General features: G+C 31.7%; 1 protein-coding gene and 2 long non-coding RNA genes across 7 annotated transcripts in view; 2 read left to right on the plus strand and 1 right to left on the minus strand.

The window, feature by feature from the left end:
- LOC126884427 (uncharacterized) overlaps nt 1–6,862 on the plus strand; it is a 205,706-nt gene extending 198,844 nt beyond the window's left edge. Inside the window, exons 1-9 of one of the 4 annotated variants that reach the window (XM_050650340.1) lie at nt 417–572; nt 632–717; nt 2,735–2,860; nt 2,938–3,297; nt 3,901–4,705; nt 4,762–4,834; nt 5,146–5,815; nt 6,048–6,162; nt 6,441–6,681. In XM_050650340.1, the coding sequence (XP_050506297.1) occupies nt 639–717; nt 2,735–2,860; nt 2,938–3,297; nt 3,901–4,705; nt 4,762–4,834; nt 5,146–5,815; nt 6,048–6,145 (2,211 nt within the window). In that variant the 5' untranslated portion in view covers nt 417–572; nt 632–638 and the 3' untranslated portion in view covers nt 6,146–6,162; nt 6,441–6,681. Of the gene's footprint in view, nt 1–416; nt 573–631; nt 718–831; nt 1,694–1,867; nt 2,609–2,734; nt 2,861–2,937; nt 3,298–3,900; nt 4,706–4,761; nt 4,835–5,145; nt 5,816–6,047; nt 6,163–6,440 lie in introns of those variants that run through there. The other 3 variants (XM_050650337.1, XM_050650339.1, XM_050650338.1) reach the window with 3 other exon arrangements.
- Nucleotides 6,863–9,343: 2,481 nt separating this feature from the next.
- On the minus strand, nt 9,344–12,773 carry LOC126884436 (uncharacterized). Its single transcript, XR_007698033.1, has 3 exons — nt 12,318–12,773; nt 11,119–11,313; nt 9,344–9,525 (listed from the first exon to the last, which is right to left on the minus strand). It is a non-coding gene; the product is annotated as an uncharacterized LOC126884436 (long non-coding RNA).
- Nucleotides 12,774–12,854: 81 nt separating this feature from the next.
- Nucleotides 12,855–15,092, plus strand: LOC126884437 (uncharacterized). 2 transcript variants are annotated; one of them, XR_007698034.1, is made up of 3 exons: nt 12,855–12,990; nt 13,183–13,479; nt 14,108–15,092. It is a non-coding gene; the product is annotated as an uncharacterized LOC126884437 (long non-coding RNA). The 2 variants fall into 2 exon arrangements; XR_007698035.1 differs by having other exon boundaries at nt 12,865–12,994.
- The last annotated feature ends 865 nt before the right edge of the window (nt 15,093–15,957 follow it).

Raw genomic sequence — 15,957 nt, forward strand, 5'->3', positions numbered from 1 at the left:
CGATTGAGTCTGAAACTCCTTATTACACTCACGGCAAAACACTCCCATTTTCCTGTATTTTTTAAGAAAGAAATCCACAATAATTATTAAAATACGAATCAAGCCCCGTATTCATAGTCGGTACTCAAGTATGAGTCGATGCTTAAGGTCGACCTTGAAAAAATTTGTATACAAATTTGTATAAGAATTTGTTCAAGGTCGACCTTAAGCATCGACTCAGACTTGAGTACCGACTATGAATACGGGCCCACAAGACTGCCAAAAAATAATTTCTTAGGTTATGTTATGTTAGACCAAAACAATCAAACATCAACAGCACAAATCACATGTGGGTGGTGACGTCACGGCACGATCTGCGAAGTCCTCCTTTTAGGCACAAGAATCTACAGGTCGAGCAAGTCTCGTAAATTTCACGATTGCGAGCCATGCTTCACGCAACCGTGTTTGCGTACGTGTGTTTCGAGTTGCGTGGTCGTGCGGAGTTATATTTACCAATTCGCGCAATCGTACTTGAGACGCTGTGTCAGGTGAGGTGTTTGAAAATTTGTCTAACTTGATTGCTTGATTCTGTGGTAAGAAGGTGGTTAAACTTTTGTTTTATTTTTTTTTGTTTTGTTTGTTTTCGTTGTAGGTAGAAAATGAATCGTTGTACGAAGTGTAACATAAACTTTACAAAATATTATAACATGAGGGCACATGCAAAAAGAAAACATCCAGGTAATATAATATTTTATACAGGGTGTTTGGTAACGAATGAGTCATAGCTTAACCGTAGATTTCTGAGCTTAAAATAGGTCGATTTAAGCTAACTTACCTTAGTACTAAAGTTGATAATAACCGAAATACAGTTTGTCAAAATTAAACTTTTATTTTATTTATTATCTTGAATATTGAAATTTGGTAAGCGGGGGTTTTTTGGGATGAGAAATCTAAATTCGCCACCAAAACTGATGTATTACCCAGAGGTCGTCTAGTAACATAATATAAATTGACATATTGATTGTTTCCCACCTTTATGGCTCCAGTACACGTTGGGCCAACTAGTTGGCCAATGAGTTGGGCCAAGTAAGAACAGTGAATACATGGTGATTACACGTTGGTGGAGCTATCAGTCTGCATTAACCTTTCTTAGTGGATAAACAAAAAACAAACTCTGATTATGGATATGGATGTGGAGACTGTAGCAGCCGCCACAATTAATTTGTACAACTCGTTAAATGCTTATAGAAAAGTGTACCAAACAAGAGTGATTAAAAAACAATGGCGCAAACGACGGTGCTTTTACACCAAAAAAGTATTAAAACACAACTTTAAAATTAATACTTATAAACAGTATCAGTATTGTGAGAAGAGAAAACAAATATTTTAAACTCAACGACAACAACGTGTTCATAACCAAACAGCTGTTTGGCAGATCGCGCAAGTCCCAAAAATCCATTGATTTGTGCACCAAATACCGACAAAATTCGGTTTGTAGACCAACGCTGACCGCCAATCGCAAACTCATGCCAAGTGGTCCTGTACACGTTGGCCCAACTGATTGGCCCAACGTGTACTAGCCCCATTAGACGTATCAGAGGAGTATGTCAACTAAAACTGTCACTGTGACAGTGGCATTTCCCAAACTCGTTCGATGTCATGAGTATAATGTCAGTTTATGAGTTACTATCGCTAAATTTAATACCTCTACTAGGTCAGGAGCGGCATTTGAAATTTTGATAGGGGGGGGCAAGCATTATATATACAATACATTTATATGCAAACATAATACAAAATTGATCTATTTTTTGTAAATTTCAGTCATTTTCAGGGTCAGGGGGGGGCAAATGCCCCCCCTGCCCCCTATCAAATGACGCCCCTGTACTAGGTTCATATCTTTTATCTCACAACTTAATATCTTTTCCATCTTTTGCTTTATTTTGCCGGTTATTATTGCGCCCATGACTGTATATTTTTCAATAAAAATTTTTGTTCTCTCAATATTTTTACTTAAAAAAAGGTATACTACATTCATCTCACAACATAACTCAACTACTGTTTTTGAGATAAATGCATTTTAAATCTGCAATACAACATAATTTTTTTGCATAATATCATTGTAGCTAGACCCAAAAAATAAACAAGAAACCATAATAATTGTGCCAGTTCTCATATTTATGTCATTACATTTTTGTAAATTTTTATGATTTTAAATTATTTTTTAGGTGTAACTACAAAGATATTACTTATGCAAAAAATTATGTTGTCTCGCAGATTTAAAATGCGTTTATCTCGATAACTGTTGAGTTTAGCGAGATGAATGTAGTATATACCTTTTTTTAAGTAAAAACATTAAGAGAATAAAGGTTTTGATTCAAAAAGTATGTAGATGAGTGGGTAATAAAAAATAACAGTAATAATAAATGGGCACTGAAAGGCGTATTTGGCGCCCTCTCGGTAATATATAATTTTTTGTGGCTAATTTCGATTTTTCATCCCAAAAAACCCCGCTCACCAAATTTCGTGTTATTATCCCATGCCTGTTAGGAAATATTCAAGAATAAATAAAATAAAAGTTTAACTTTGACACCCTGTATTTCGGTTATTACTTATCATGTTTCGTACTGAGGTAAGTTAGCTTAAATCGACCTTTTTTAACCTCATGAATCTAAGGTTAAGCTATGGCTAATTCTTTACCAAACATCCTGTATACCTACCCTTTAATTTAATGCAGTACGTACAATTAATGTTTTAGATATGCTAGATATACTACTGCCAAATAACGTTCAACAAAGTAAATCTACTGTTCCTTGCTTAGAATGTAATAAAAAGTTTTCAAATCTGGGCAATCTTAGACTTCATGTGAAAAGGCAGCATCCAGGTAGGTATAACATATAACCAATACCAGTACAATCATAACCAAATACAATAATTACATACATGTTTTTTCTTTTTCAGATAAATTAGACGAAATAGCACCTGTTAACAAGAAAACTTATGTGTGTTCCAGCTGCTCTGAAAGTTTTCACAATTTAAAAAAACTAGTTTCTCATAAACAAACTCATAATAATGCCTTAACAAAATTAAAGTGCACATTGTGTCAATATAATAATTCTGGTCGAGAAAATTTAATTTTACATTATAGGAGTGACCATTTCATTAACATTGAAAATAATTATCTGGAATTTGATACTTTTGAAGATTTTGAATCATGGAAATGCAAGGTTGAAGAAGAAACATTCTCATCATTTGTAAAAATGTATGGTTCAAAGAAAACCAGTAACTGCACCACAACAAACTATAGTTGTCATAGGTCGGGTGAGTTTAATTCTTTTTTTGTTTTGTTTTTAATTCTTAATTTAAAAAATTTTATTCTGGTTATTTGACACTTATACAGGGTGAGTCATGAGGAAGTGTACTGTACACGATTTAAAAAAAATCGTGTAAAAGTAATGGTGTGCTGAAAAAAAAATATTCCATTTTAATTGCCGAATTGTCTAATTTGTAAAATTCATATTAGAGTCTTCAAAAAGCGTATACAGGGTGAAATTTTTTCTAAAACCCAAACGAACTAATTTTTTTAAGCCGGGCCTGATTTTTTTCTAGTTTGACCAAATCAGTTGATTGGGTAGTAATAGTGTAACGATTGACCAAAATAAGAGACACATCAATCTTACCGTTCAAAAATTATGACGAATACAAATTTCGGTCAACATGCGAAACTCGCCCTGTATATTATTAAACAATGGGAGCAGACACTTTTTAATGGTCATTTGTTATTCCCCATAGGAGCCTCTATACGAGGTAGGAGTATGTAGAGTTCTTCATGACTCACCCTGTTTGTTATTCCCCATAGGAGCCTCTATACGAGGTAGGAGTATGTACAGTTCTTCATGACTCACCCTGTATCAATTTTTTCAGGTATATATAAAAAGAAAGGGATGAATATCAGGAAACTTAAAATTCAAGGCTCAAATAAAATTAATGGTTATTGTCCTGCAAGAATTAATGTTAAATTAATGGACAATGAAAAATATATTGTCAACTTTTGTCAAACTCATGTGGGACACAGTCCAGAGCAAGATTTAGGCCATCTCTTTCTAAGTAAATCAGACAAACAAAATGTGGCAGCAAAGATAGCTGCCAAAATTCCATTTCAAATCATTTTGGATGAAATAAGAGATTCTGTGTCCAACTCTCGTTTGGAACGGCTGCATCTCTTAAAAAAAAAAGATCTCTATAATATTGAGAAGTGTTTCAATTTATGCAGTTCATCAGTACGCCATGAAAATGATGCAATAAGTGTAGATGCATGGGTTAGTGAGATGAAAAGTTCAGAATGTGTGCTTTTCTATAAACCACAAGAAACTATATGCCAAGAAAATCCAGAACTACAATATGAAGATTTTTTCTTGATTATAATGTCAGATGGACAGAAAGACCTATTACTACGATTTGGAGAGGATTGCATTTGTATTGATGGGACCCATGGTTTAAATGCCTATGGGTTTGAACTACATACCATCCTAGTACTGGATGATTTGCGAGAGGGCTACCCAACAGCATTTTTGATATCAAATCGCAGTGATTCCATTGGTATGAAAATTTTTTTTCAATGCATTAAGGAAAGAGTTGGCAAGGCTATTAAACCAAAAGTCTTTATGTCCGATATGGCAGATTTTTATTATAAATCATGGATGCAGGTTATGCAGCCAGCTGAATTTAGGTAACATTAAAAAGAAATATAATTGTTTAATAAGCTATAAATTTATATATTTTTAGATTGTATTGCACCTGGCATGTTGACAAGGCATGGAGAAAAAATTTAGAAAAAGTGCTCAATAAGGAAAAAAAAGTAAGTAAATATTTTTTGAAGGAAGTGAAAAAAAGTAGGTATATTAAGTTTTTATACTTTGACCCTTAGCTCCGAGGATGACATTTTTATCGAAAGCGCTCAGTTAAGGAAATTAAATACATTTACACACTTTAATATACTTTTTTCACTTCCTTCATTCATTCAAGTGTGTACAAACTTTATCAGTCCATCAACTAAATATTGTTTGCTTACAATGTTGAAGCTTTTAATTATGTTAATGTAATTTTATTGATACTGTACATCATAAGAACTGTAATATTGTATTTTTAAATTAATTGAACATTTTTTAGGTTCAGGTGTATCATATGCTCAGGACATTATTGCAAGAAACTGATTCCACTGCTTTTAATCAATTATTATTGAATTTTCTGAAATATCTGAAGGAAGATTCAGATACCCTGGAATTTGCGATGTATTTCGAGCAGTATTATGCATGTAAAGCAGAGCAGTGGGCATATTGTTTTAGGTTGCATTGTGGCCTAAATACTAATATGCATATTGAAAGAATGCACCGAACGATAAAACACATTTATTTACATGGAAAATTCGTTAAGAGATTAGATAAGGCAATATGTGCTATTATGAAATTTGTTAAAGACAAATTATTTGAGAGACTTATTGTGATTCACAAAGGTAAAGTCTCTACAAAAATTAACGAATTAAGAAAAAGGCATGTTACTAGTCAGTCTCTTGATCTGAATAAAGTAATTAAATCTGATATTGGTTGGTTAGTGCCCTCTAATTCAAGGAATGAAATGTATACCATTCAGAAGGTAAAAGAAAATTGTCCATGTAGGTTAGTGTGTGAAGATTGCGAAGCTTGTCTACACTGCTATACTTGTACATGCTTGGATTCATGTATAAAATGGAACATGTGTAAACATATTCACTTAATTTGCAAGTATACTCAAATGGATTTGACTAAAGAAAGTACCATTCCAAACATAAATTTCTTAGCAGGTAAAGTTTATTATACCTTAGTATTTAGATATATAAAAATAAAAAAAATAATATGTATCATTATAAATATACCTACATGGTTGTGCAATGGTTGCTAAAATTACAGATTAATTTTATTGATACAATTTTTGGGAATTAACAAATTTTTATAAGTAGACTGACCTAAACACAGTGTTGTATAATTCTAAAAAAATTTATGCTCCTAAAATTATTATTATTTTTTTTTAATTAGGTATAGGTGCCTACATCAGTTATCCTGTCATTTTATACACGTATTCTTATGGAGTAAATGACTTCATATGCAGTCATGACCGTGAATGTGTTATCTGAAGTTTTCGATACAAAAAGTATGTACCCTTTAATGTAGGTAATTTTCCTAGCTTGGGTGGCTTGGTCTATATAAAAAAACTTTTAAATCTTTTCCTTTGGTAGTTATGTTAGATCTATATATTATATTGATGAATATAATGGGTGGCAGTAATATTAGACAGTTCGATATATATAAGATATCATTTTGATGGTGTTTTAATAATGATTTAATTTTTCCTCTATTTCAGGCTGTGTATAACTTATTTATAAACGAAATAAATTATTTACCTGATATACCCATATTACTTTTATTTAGGTGATGCTGACAACCTGGTGATTGAATGCGATGACGAGAAAAGGGCTTTAATAGGTGCGGTTAGCAAAATAAGAAGAAATGAGGAAAGTTCTCTGAAAGAAGCTAAGGAAAAATTAAGTTTAAAGATAACAGGGCAAATAAATGATTTAGAGTCTTTCGACGAATTAAAGGCTGTACAAAAAATTGTAGTCCCGATAAAACCCACCATAGATGCTATAAGAAATCAAAAAGATATCAATTTGGGTTTTCCATCCACACGCAGAATATCCTCCAATAAAAAAATATTCCCTCAGAGGAACTTTTTCCCAACAAAAAAAATAAAGGGAAAAAAAAGATCAAAACTTCCAAAGCCGCATCATCAGAAGATTGAAAAATAATTTATTTTTTATATGTTAATATAAAATATATATTTTAAAATAAAATTGTTTTATTTTTTGAGTAGAAATAAAAAATACAGCATGCTTACAGTACTTGGTCTGACACAGGTCAACAAATGAAGGCATTCAAGAGTTTAAATTCTTACAAATATTTTGAGGTAGGATTTGTATATAATTGTGGAGCTATAAAAATAAATAATTTCATCATAGTGGTTCACCCCAGATATCTTAAGAAATTGACCTTTTAAAGAATTTGTACGGTCGGAAAAATGAAAGAATACCCATGAACGGTCACGTCAATCAGATACAATCACATATTTTATATTTGCTGTTCTTTTTCTATAAATAACAAACGATAGAGATAGTTTAATTATCTTAATAATATGTGATCGTTCATGGGTACTCTTTCATTTCTCCGACTGTACCTGCAGTGAAAAAATTTCAAGAGAAGAAACTGAGAATCTGCCGGAAGAGGTGAAATGTTTTTTGATTTTAGACAATGGTCCTGCTCATCCCTCTGAAAATATTCTATGATCAAAACATGGCAACTTTAGTTGTATGTTTTTGCCAAAAAATACAACATCGCTTATTCAACCCATGGACCAGGAAATAATTTTAGCAACAAAACGAATATATCGCAGAAAGTTTTTAGATGAAGTAATTGTATGATGAAGATAACACAGAAAATACAAGAGGGCAGCATACTTTGCAAAACAACTGTTACAATTTGAAATCAACAATTTGTTAAGTTGTTGTCTTGCAGGTAAAAAAGTGACTTTTTAAAAAAATTATATCTTGGAAACTAAAAATTATTTTTATTTATAATTGAAACATGTAAAAGTATAGTACTCTCAAAAAATTTCAGCCAAAAATATTCATTTTTGTAGAGTTTACTGCAATTTTTCAACAACAGCCCTTTTTGTGGTGAGCAGCATAACAAGTCCAGTCTCATCTGAAATCAAAGTTTCTTGTAGTTTATACCTCTGGCTAGTGAATGAACAAAGGATTTTTTATTAGATGAGGTCATTTTTGTTTTATAAAAAAAACTACTTTAAAAATGAGAAAAATTAGGGTCAAAAATGTGTTTAAACTTATGTAAAATCTTCAAATTTCATTTTTTTTAATTCCTTCGTTCATATTCTAGCCAGAGGTATAAACTACAAGAAACTTTTTGATTTCAGATGAGACTGGACTTAGTTATGCTGCCAACGCAAAAAAACTTAAACTCTACAAAAATGAATATTTTTGGCTGAAACTTTTTTTGAGACTACCTTAAGTACTATACTTTTACATGTTCCAATTATAAATAAAAATAAATTTTAGTTTTCGAGATATAATTTTTTTAAAAAGTCACTTTTTTTACCCACAAGACCTATGTACCCCCTTAAAAAAATGTTTGGAAGAATATGTTTGATGGCCAAGATGCATACATATATTTAGAAGGAAAGTTCCTGATTTCTGTAGTATAATACATAATACCGAAGAGGAAGTAGCCCTAAGCGCCGGACTCCACTTGCGATTTGTAGTTGTGAAGATTGAACACATTCTTTCAAATAGAAGTCAATCCATGATTATTTAGTCACAAATGGATTAACTTGTATTTGTAACAATGTGTTCAATCTTCCTGATTACAAATCGCAAGTGGAGTGCGGCGGTAATAACACCAAAATATTCCATATAGGTCCATAGAAGGTACACAGACATTGAAAAATTCCTGGAATATCCCCTAAAACATGTTCCCTGAACATCCCAGAAAAATCCTGTGTCAGCATTTTAAACATTACCTGAGTGTCTTATTGGAACATTCCATGAATGTCCATGAATGTTCTCTGGACATTCAAAATATATTTTGTAGACATTCCATGGATATACCAGAAATACAGTGATGAGCGCTCTAATAACCGGCAAAATAGCACAAAAGATGTATTAAGTAGTGAGATAAAAAGCATGAAACTAGTCGAGCTGGGAAATTTAGCGATATTAACTTAATACATTTAGATTGTATTGATTGTGTACCACCTTCAGACGTATCAGACGAGTTTGGAAACTACCACTGTCACAGTGACAGTTTTAGTTGACATACTCCTCCGATATGTGTAAAGGTGGGATCAATATAACGTAAATTTAAAGGTTAATTTCGCTAAATTTCCCAGCTCGACTAGTTTCATTTCTTTTTATCTCACAACTAAATATGTTGCCCATATTTTGCCGGTTATTAGGGCACTCATCACTGTACATCCTTGCTGATGTGACAATACCTCCTATCTGTTTTTTCATGAGTTTTGTATGAGAGATGGAAAAACATGTTTTAAGGTCACCTCCTGTGTTCATATGTAAGTTTTGACTTGTTTTGTAGTTCATAGATAGTTTAATTTACTACAAAACAAGTCAAAAAATATCATATGAAAACAGGAGGTGACCCTAAGACAAGTTTTTAGTCTCTCTTACAAAACTCATGAAAAAACAGATAGGATGTATTATTACATCACTGACGATATGTGGCCATACCAAATAATACATCCTTGATAAATATAAACATTTTTATTGAACAAAATCTTTTCATACATTTTTTTAATGCAATTTACTGATATTCCTAAATATTTCAAAAAAATGTGTCACATTTGCTTTGTAAACCTTTCTTTTGCCTTTCGTAGCCACATATTCCGTTTCCTTCCTGGTTTTTTGTAGACCACTTCTCTCAGCTGATTCTAAAAAAAAAATAAATGGTCATTTTTCTATCCTTTACAATTAACAATCAGAAGAAATATTATTTACAGATAATGATATGCATAATAATAATAGGTTTGTTCTAGCATCAGTTTGAAACCATCAGCGAATAGTGGACCAGCGCGAGTAGAGGGGATCGCACTGGTGACTGTATTATGTTCTTTTACTGACCAACTGTTTGCTGATGGTTTTTGACTAGTTTGACTGTTTGCTAGAACAAACCTAATAATAATGAATATTTTGTATTTTGACAATGACATCTGATGTGGAAGTCAAAACATTAATAAAATTATTTTTTTCAAGTTAACTTTCACATGCGCGTCTTAAAATTGTACTTTTAATACTTATATCATAAATAACTATTAAAACTATCTTAAGAGGAAACAGTATCGATCAACAGGTAGCGAAAATGTGTTCCAAGATTGCAGCTGTAATTTTGAATATTTTTTCGAGATATTTGGCACACATATTCGTAATATAATAAAGAATGGCGGCACAGAGCCCAATTTGAAAAATATATTAATATGTGGAAATTACTTTGTAATTAAATACAATATAAAAAAAACGAGCTTGTACCGCCATTAAGAAGAACAAAAAAATACACTTTCTTCAAATACAACTTTTTTATCCGATTTTGTGTTATTTTGGAACTACTAAAATTTTTTATTTCATTAGTAGTTCCAAAATTACACAAAATCTAGGCTCTGTACCGCCATTCTTTATTATTTTACCCATACGTGTGCCAAATGCCTCGAAAAAATATTCAAAATTACAGTGACAATTTTGGAACACGTTTTGGCTACCTGTTTATAGCTACTGTATTACCTTAAAAGATTGTAATTTGCTAAACCAGTATATTTTACTCTACTACTACTCTACTAGCTACCTCATTTTCCACTGTTTCTAAAGACTTGTTTACATGGGTAGAGTTTTGAGGAGAGTACAAGTATAGTACTGATGCTAGTATAGTGAAACCGATTTTTGTATTTTTAAACACTCTTGATTATAAGTGCACCTTAAATTCTTAATTTTTTGCTTAAGCTCGTTTACTCCAAAGCCCCCTTTGGCATTCTTTCGACGATTTCATCCTCCGCAGCTTGCTGCAAACTTTTATTTCTGTAGTATACACTACCTAAATTCCATAAACACTGGTATTCGCCGTATTATAGCTCTACAAGTTTTAAAGTTTCATCTTCGGTGAACTTCATTTTCACTATTTACACAAAACACAATTCCAGCCAGAATGACAGTGCCCCCATGTACTCTCCTACCTACTCTATTCTGCCATAATTGAGCATGTTCCATGGGTAGAGTGTGCAGCCGAGTAGACATTTTGGCAGTAGTGGTGGTCATAGAGTAGTTACTTTGCCATAGGTTGCTAGTCACTCTACTTTAACTCCAACTATACACTCTACCAGCTATTCTACTGTGCTGAGCATTTTTACAGGTAGAGTTACTCTACTCTATCAAGTACTTGCATCATTACTCTACCCCTGTAAACAAGTCTTAAATCTACTGAATGAAAATCTACTTAATCTACTCTTAATGAAAAATGTCTAAAATCATTTACCCACCTAGTATTATTGTAGAATTTAAGACAGTCCAGTGCCTTATAAATAATTTCAATATGAATATTTTTTCCTTTAATTCTCCTTTGATACCACTCCATTTTAGATTTTGGGGAACTTATTCCATTGTGTTTATAGCCCATATTTATTGAAGGAACCCAATCTGGAGATTGTTATTATCGATTAAGTCGGCTGGTTTTCCTACAAGATTAAAATGTTAACATCTTCAAAAATCGTTACTGTTGTAATTGGGCCATGTTAAACAAAAAGCAACCAACCCTCAGTTTGTAAATTAAGAGAAAATTAACTTTTTATGTTTTTCTAAATATTTAATTTTCCGTCGTATTTTTTTAAACGATAACTTCACTAATCGATAGTTTAATTTTAGAGCAATTTTATCATAGTAGTATCAAAATTATCTTAATAATTTTTTACAAAAAAAATAGCCATATTGAGGGTTGCTTTCTTTTTGTTGTTGGAAATATATCTAATAAAATGCAATCTGCAAAATCCAACCAACCCACAAAATCTATGAATAAAACCGAATAATTTCAGTCAACTCAGTAATATCATACAGTAGAATTTCTACTATTAAACATAATATCAATACAAATAAAAAATATGCGATAATCAGTCAAAACAACAAACCATAATATATTTAAAAAGTAAGATAAACATAGCCTTAATCCTAAAACTTACCATTTTCTGAAATTTCCCGAGCCGCTTTAATTATTTTAACAGTTCTTGATTTAAACATATTTTTCGCATTAAAGATTCAAAGATTTCTTCATAATATAATAGATATAACACAACAAATATTTTAATATTTAAGCACGAAGTAATATTCGTCAGTACCTACATGTAAAAACAAAAAGATGCAACATTCCAGGAACCATAATCGGCATAACAATACCAACCCACTTGGCTGGTACTTTTCGACAGTGCAATGTAATAATATGTTCAGTCCAGTGATACACACAAACAATCCAAGAGGGTTGGTTGTCTTATGCGAAATCTTAAGTGAACTATTGTTAAACAGAAATAATTTGGAGTAGTATTTTTCATGGTTTAATTTTTAGAATGGCTTAGCTGCTTTTTACACAATGTAGAATACACATTTTTAAAGCGATATGTGACATTACCTTGTTTTCCTCAAAAATGTGGGTTGGTTGCTTTTTGCATAACAAGGCCCAATTGTAACTTACCATATATAAAATGATTACAGCAGACAGGACAGGAAAATTTTCATTTCGCTAGTAAAACCTGTACATTGTATTGCATTTAACCATTGTTGTCTCTCAGATGATACCTTATTTAGTTCAGTTTAAAAGTGAATATCTTGACTTTATCACAATTACTTTGCATTTCACACTTCAAAACACAACACCAATGAAGCATATTATCTTTCTAAATTAATACTTCCAGAGAAAATGTTAAATTAATCTTTGTACAACACAAAATTACAAAGAAATACAACTAAAATTATCTAAAACTCATGAAGAACAGATAGAATAAGATTAGTAGCCATATTGATTTAATTTTGACAGCATGGTAATAGAAACGATTATATTTAAATTTGGTAAATATAACTCCGCACGACCACGCAACTCGAAACACAAGTATGCAAACACGGTTGCGTGAAGCGTGGCTCGCAATCGTGAAATTTACGAGACTTGCTCGACCTGTAGATTCTTGTCTTTTAGGCGGTCCCGTTTTCTCAAGTCAAAAATCTTAACCTTACTTTTACAAGTGATTAGGATTATTATTATTATTTTATTTACATGTAAATTGAAACAATAAATATTGTGGCTGTGTCATAATTTCAAACTCATTATGTTGCAGTCTTTTCCAGTTAAATTGCAATTCAAAAACTTTTAGGTAGGTACGTGTAACTTCCACATTATTATTTATTTTTTAAGTATTAAGGTTGATGTGGATATCCAAAATTTAGATTTCAAAAGTTTTATGTAGGTAGATACTAATAGAGTAATACTAGATAATAGATTAGATACAAAGTAAGCTGTAAGTAGTATAACTGCCCATGTAATCACCTGTTATGTTGTTTTTTAGATTTGCACTGTATGGATGGCACAGGAAGAGAAACAAAGAGTACAAGAACATGAAACATCCTATTATAAATGTATATATATGTGATCCTCAAAAAATTATTTTACAAAACAAGATAGAAAAAGAGCTTTAAAATCCCAAGGATCCTGCAAAATGTTTATTTGGTGTACTAGTCGAATAATAGTATCTAAAAATATTGAAACTATTTTATGGGCATGAGGATGATATAGAGCACTTACATAAATACCAAAATCAGATAAATATCTCTTCAAAGTTTATTTTGAGACTTCCTTCAAAAATGTAAGTAAAATATTTGCATATCGACGGCGGAAAGGCAGCACTTCGTAACTGAAAAAATTTTATAACATGAGTTACTTCACTTTTCTTTTTAGAATAAGTGTATCGGCAGCTATTAAACAGCGATTACAGCTGGGAAAGTTTCCGGAAGGCTTCCAAAAGGCTTTCCCAGCTCTAAAAGCTGTTTAATAGGTGCTGATACACTTATTCTAAAGCGAAAACCGAAGTAACTCATTTTATACAAATTTTTCAGTTATAGTCGGTTCGCTAAACTCAGACCCAACTGGCTAGATATTTTAGTCGATAATTTTTTTGTTTTTTGCCAATTTTGCAGAACTTTGCAAAATTACTAACTATTTAGTGATTATTAACTATTTAGTAATTATTTTTTGGCAATCTTACTACAATTGGCAAAATTACCGATTAAAATATCTAGAAAGTTGCGTCTGAGTTTAGCGAACAGACTATATTATGAGGTCCTGCCTTTCCGCCATCGATATACACAATATAATTTAAAACAAGAATGTTACCACTAAACCACTTTTTAAATATTACTCATGAATATTTACTAGAGTTTACAATTTCAAACTAGTGTGTTTGATTATCCTATACCTATATTTTACTTTTTTAGTAAACTTCAGACTGTACAGGATAGCATAATAGCATAGGAGGCGAATTAAAAAGAATTGATTTACTTACAAGAAAAGATATCACAAACATTAAACTCTCTTATGGCATTGATTTGAAAGATGGGTATATGTACAATGATGATGCAACCAGTGTTTATTTTTGGGTTGAATGCTTACAGACTCATGTCCAATATTATTTTACAAACAACAGGGCATACTAATGGATATTCATTATGAATTTAACATTTATGATTTTTGTCTTATGTTCCTTAATACTGTGCCAAAAGTTTGGTAAATCCTTTATCGCAATCGATGGAACTCATGGGCTCAATTCCTATGACTTTGAACTTATGACAGTATTAGTAAAAGGTGAATTTGGGAATGGATTTTGTACTGCTTTCTTATTTTCAAATAGAAAAGATACCTACTTTAATTTACCAATTTTTTTTAAATACATGTCTGTGTTGGTATTATCGTATAGTCAAATGTTTTCATATCAGGCATAAGCGACACCTTTTACAATGCCTCGTCAAATGTAATGGGTATTGCTCCTAATAGACTGTTAAGTGCCTGGCACATAAATAGGGCATGGTAAGTAAATCTTAATAAAATATCTGATTCTGAAAAAAATCCTATTATGTATACAAGATGTATTAATGATGGTTTAGAGAGTATTAATAGCTTTTTGGGTAGACTTCTAAGTGATGCAGATACATACAATTTTAGTAAGTATTTCCAGTAGAACTACTGCAATAACATCCAACAATGGGCCTATTGGTATAGGAAGGAGTTGTGGAATTAATACCAATGTGACCATTCAAAATTTTCATAAAATTTTGGATAAAAGGGTATCCATTAGTTGTTATCAGTTAAGTTTAAAACTTGGCACTCATGGAGAGCTATACCATAATATATAATAGGTATATCTCATAATATTACATCTCATATTGTTCACTACAGTAGTAATGAGTGAGCCTGCATACACAGAACCATAATAATATATTATAGTTCGTGTATGCAGGCTCACTCATTACAATAGTGAGCAATATGAGATATAAAATATTATAGTATAAGTCTCTGTGCATGACCAGATTAACATGTTTGGTGCCCATCTCGAACAAGCTCCACTTGGCTGGTACCACATACTTAAATCATTTATTTAGTTACACAGTACTACTCACATAACTTATGTGTCGTCAGTACCTTCCGTAAAACCTTCGTGATGCTACCCATACGTCATGGCCACTGAATGTGTTAAAGCTTGTTAATGTAGGAGAGTTATACTAAAATATATATCTTATATTATATTGCCTTCAATAGAAAAAATATCTTATTTAAATTGTATCCATGTAAGTTTTGATTTACTGAAATAATCCTTTTAAACTGCAGGTCCCTTCTCTTGCAAGCAGGAGAAAACAAAGAGACCTTTTGCTATTATTCAAGATCTTAAATGGTATATGCAGTTGTTCTCAACTACTTAATAAGATCGCACTGTTTGTACCACCTCGCACCACTAGACAAGTGCGAACATTTTATGTACCATTCCACAGGTTTAATTATTCACTTTTTTCATTCGTACCCAGAGTCTTGAATTTAGCAAACTCCCTTTGCAATTTACAACTGTTCGACAACTCCATCAGTCGTTTTAAAAGAAATTTAGATGGGATCAATATTTGAGTGAAGCGTCTGTAATTTGTTAACTTGGTTTTGTAATTTGTTAACTTGGTTTTATGATATTATTTCATAGTACATATTTACTTCTAATATTATATTTATATTTCTGTATGTCTGTTTTTTATATTATATTATGTTATTGTTTTTTTTCTGTACACTATGTATTTTTGTAGAATTG

This window comes from Diabrotica virgifera, chromosome 5, assembly GCF_917563875.1.
Source record: "Diabrotica virgifera virgifera chromosome 5, PGI_DIABVI_V3a".
Lineage (NCBI taxonomy): Eukaryota > Metazoa > Arthropoda > Insecta > Coleoptera > Chrysomelidae > Diabrotica > Diabrotica virgifera.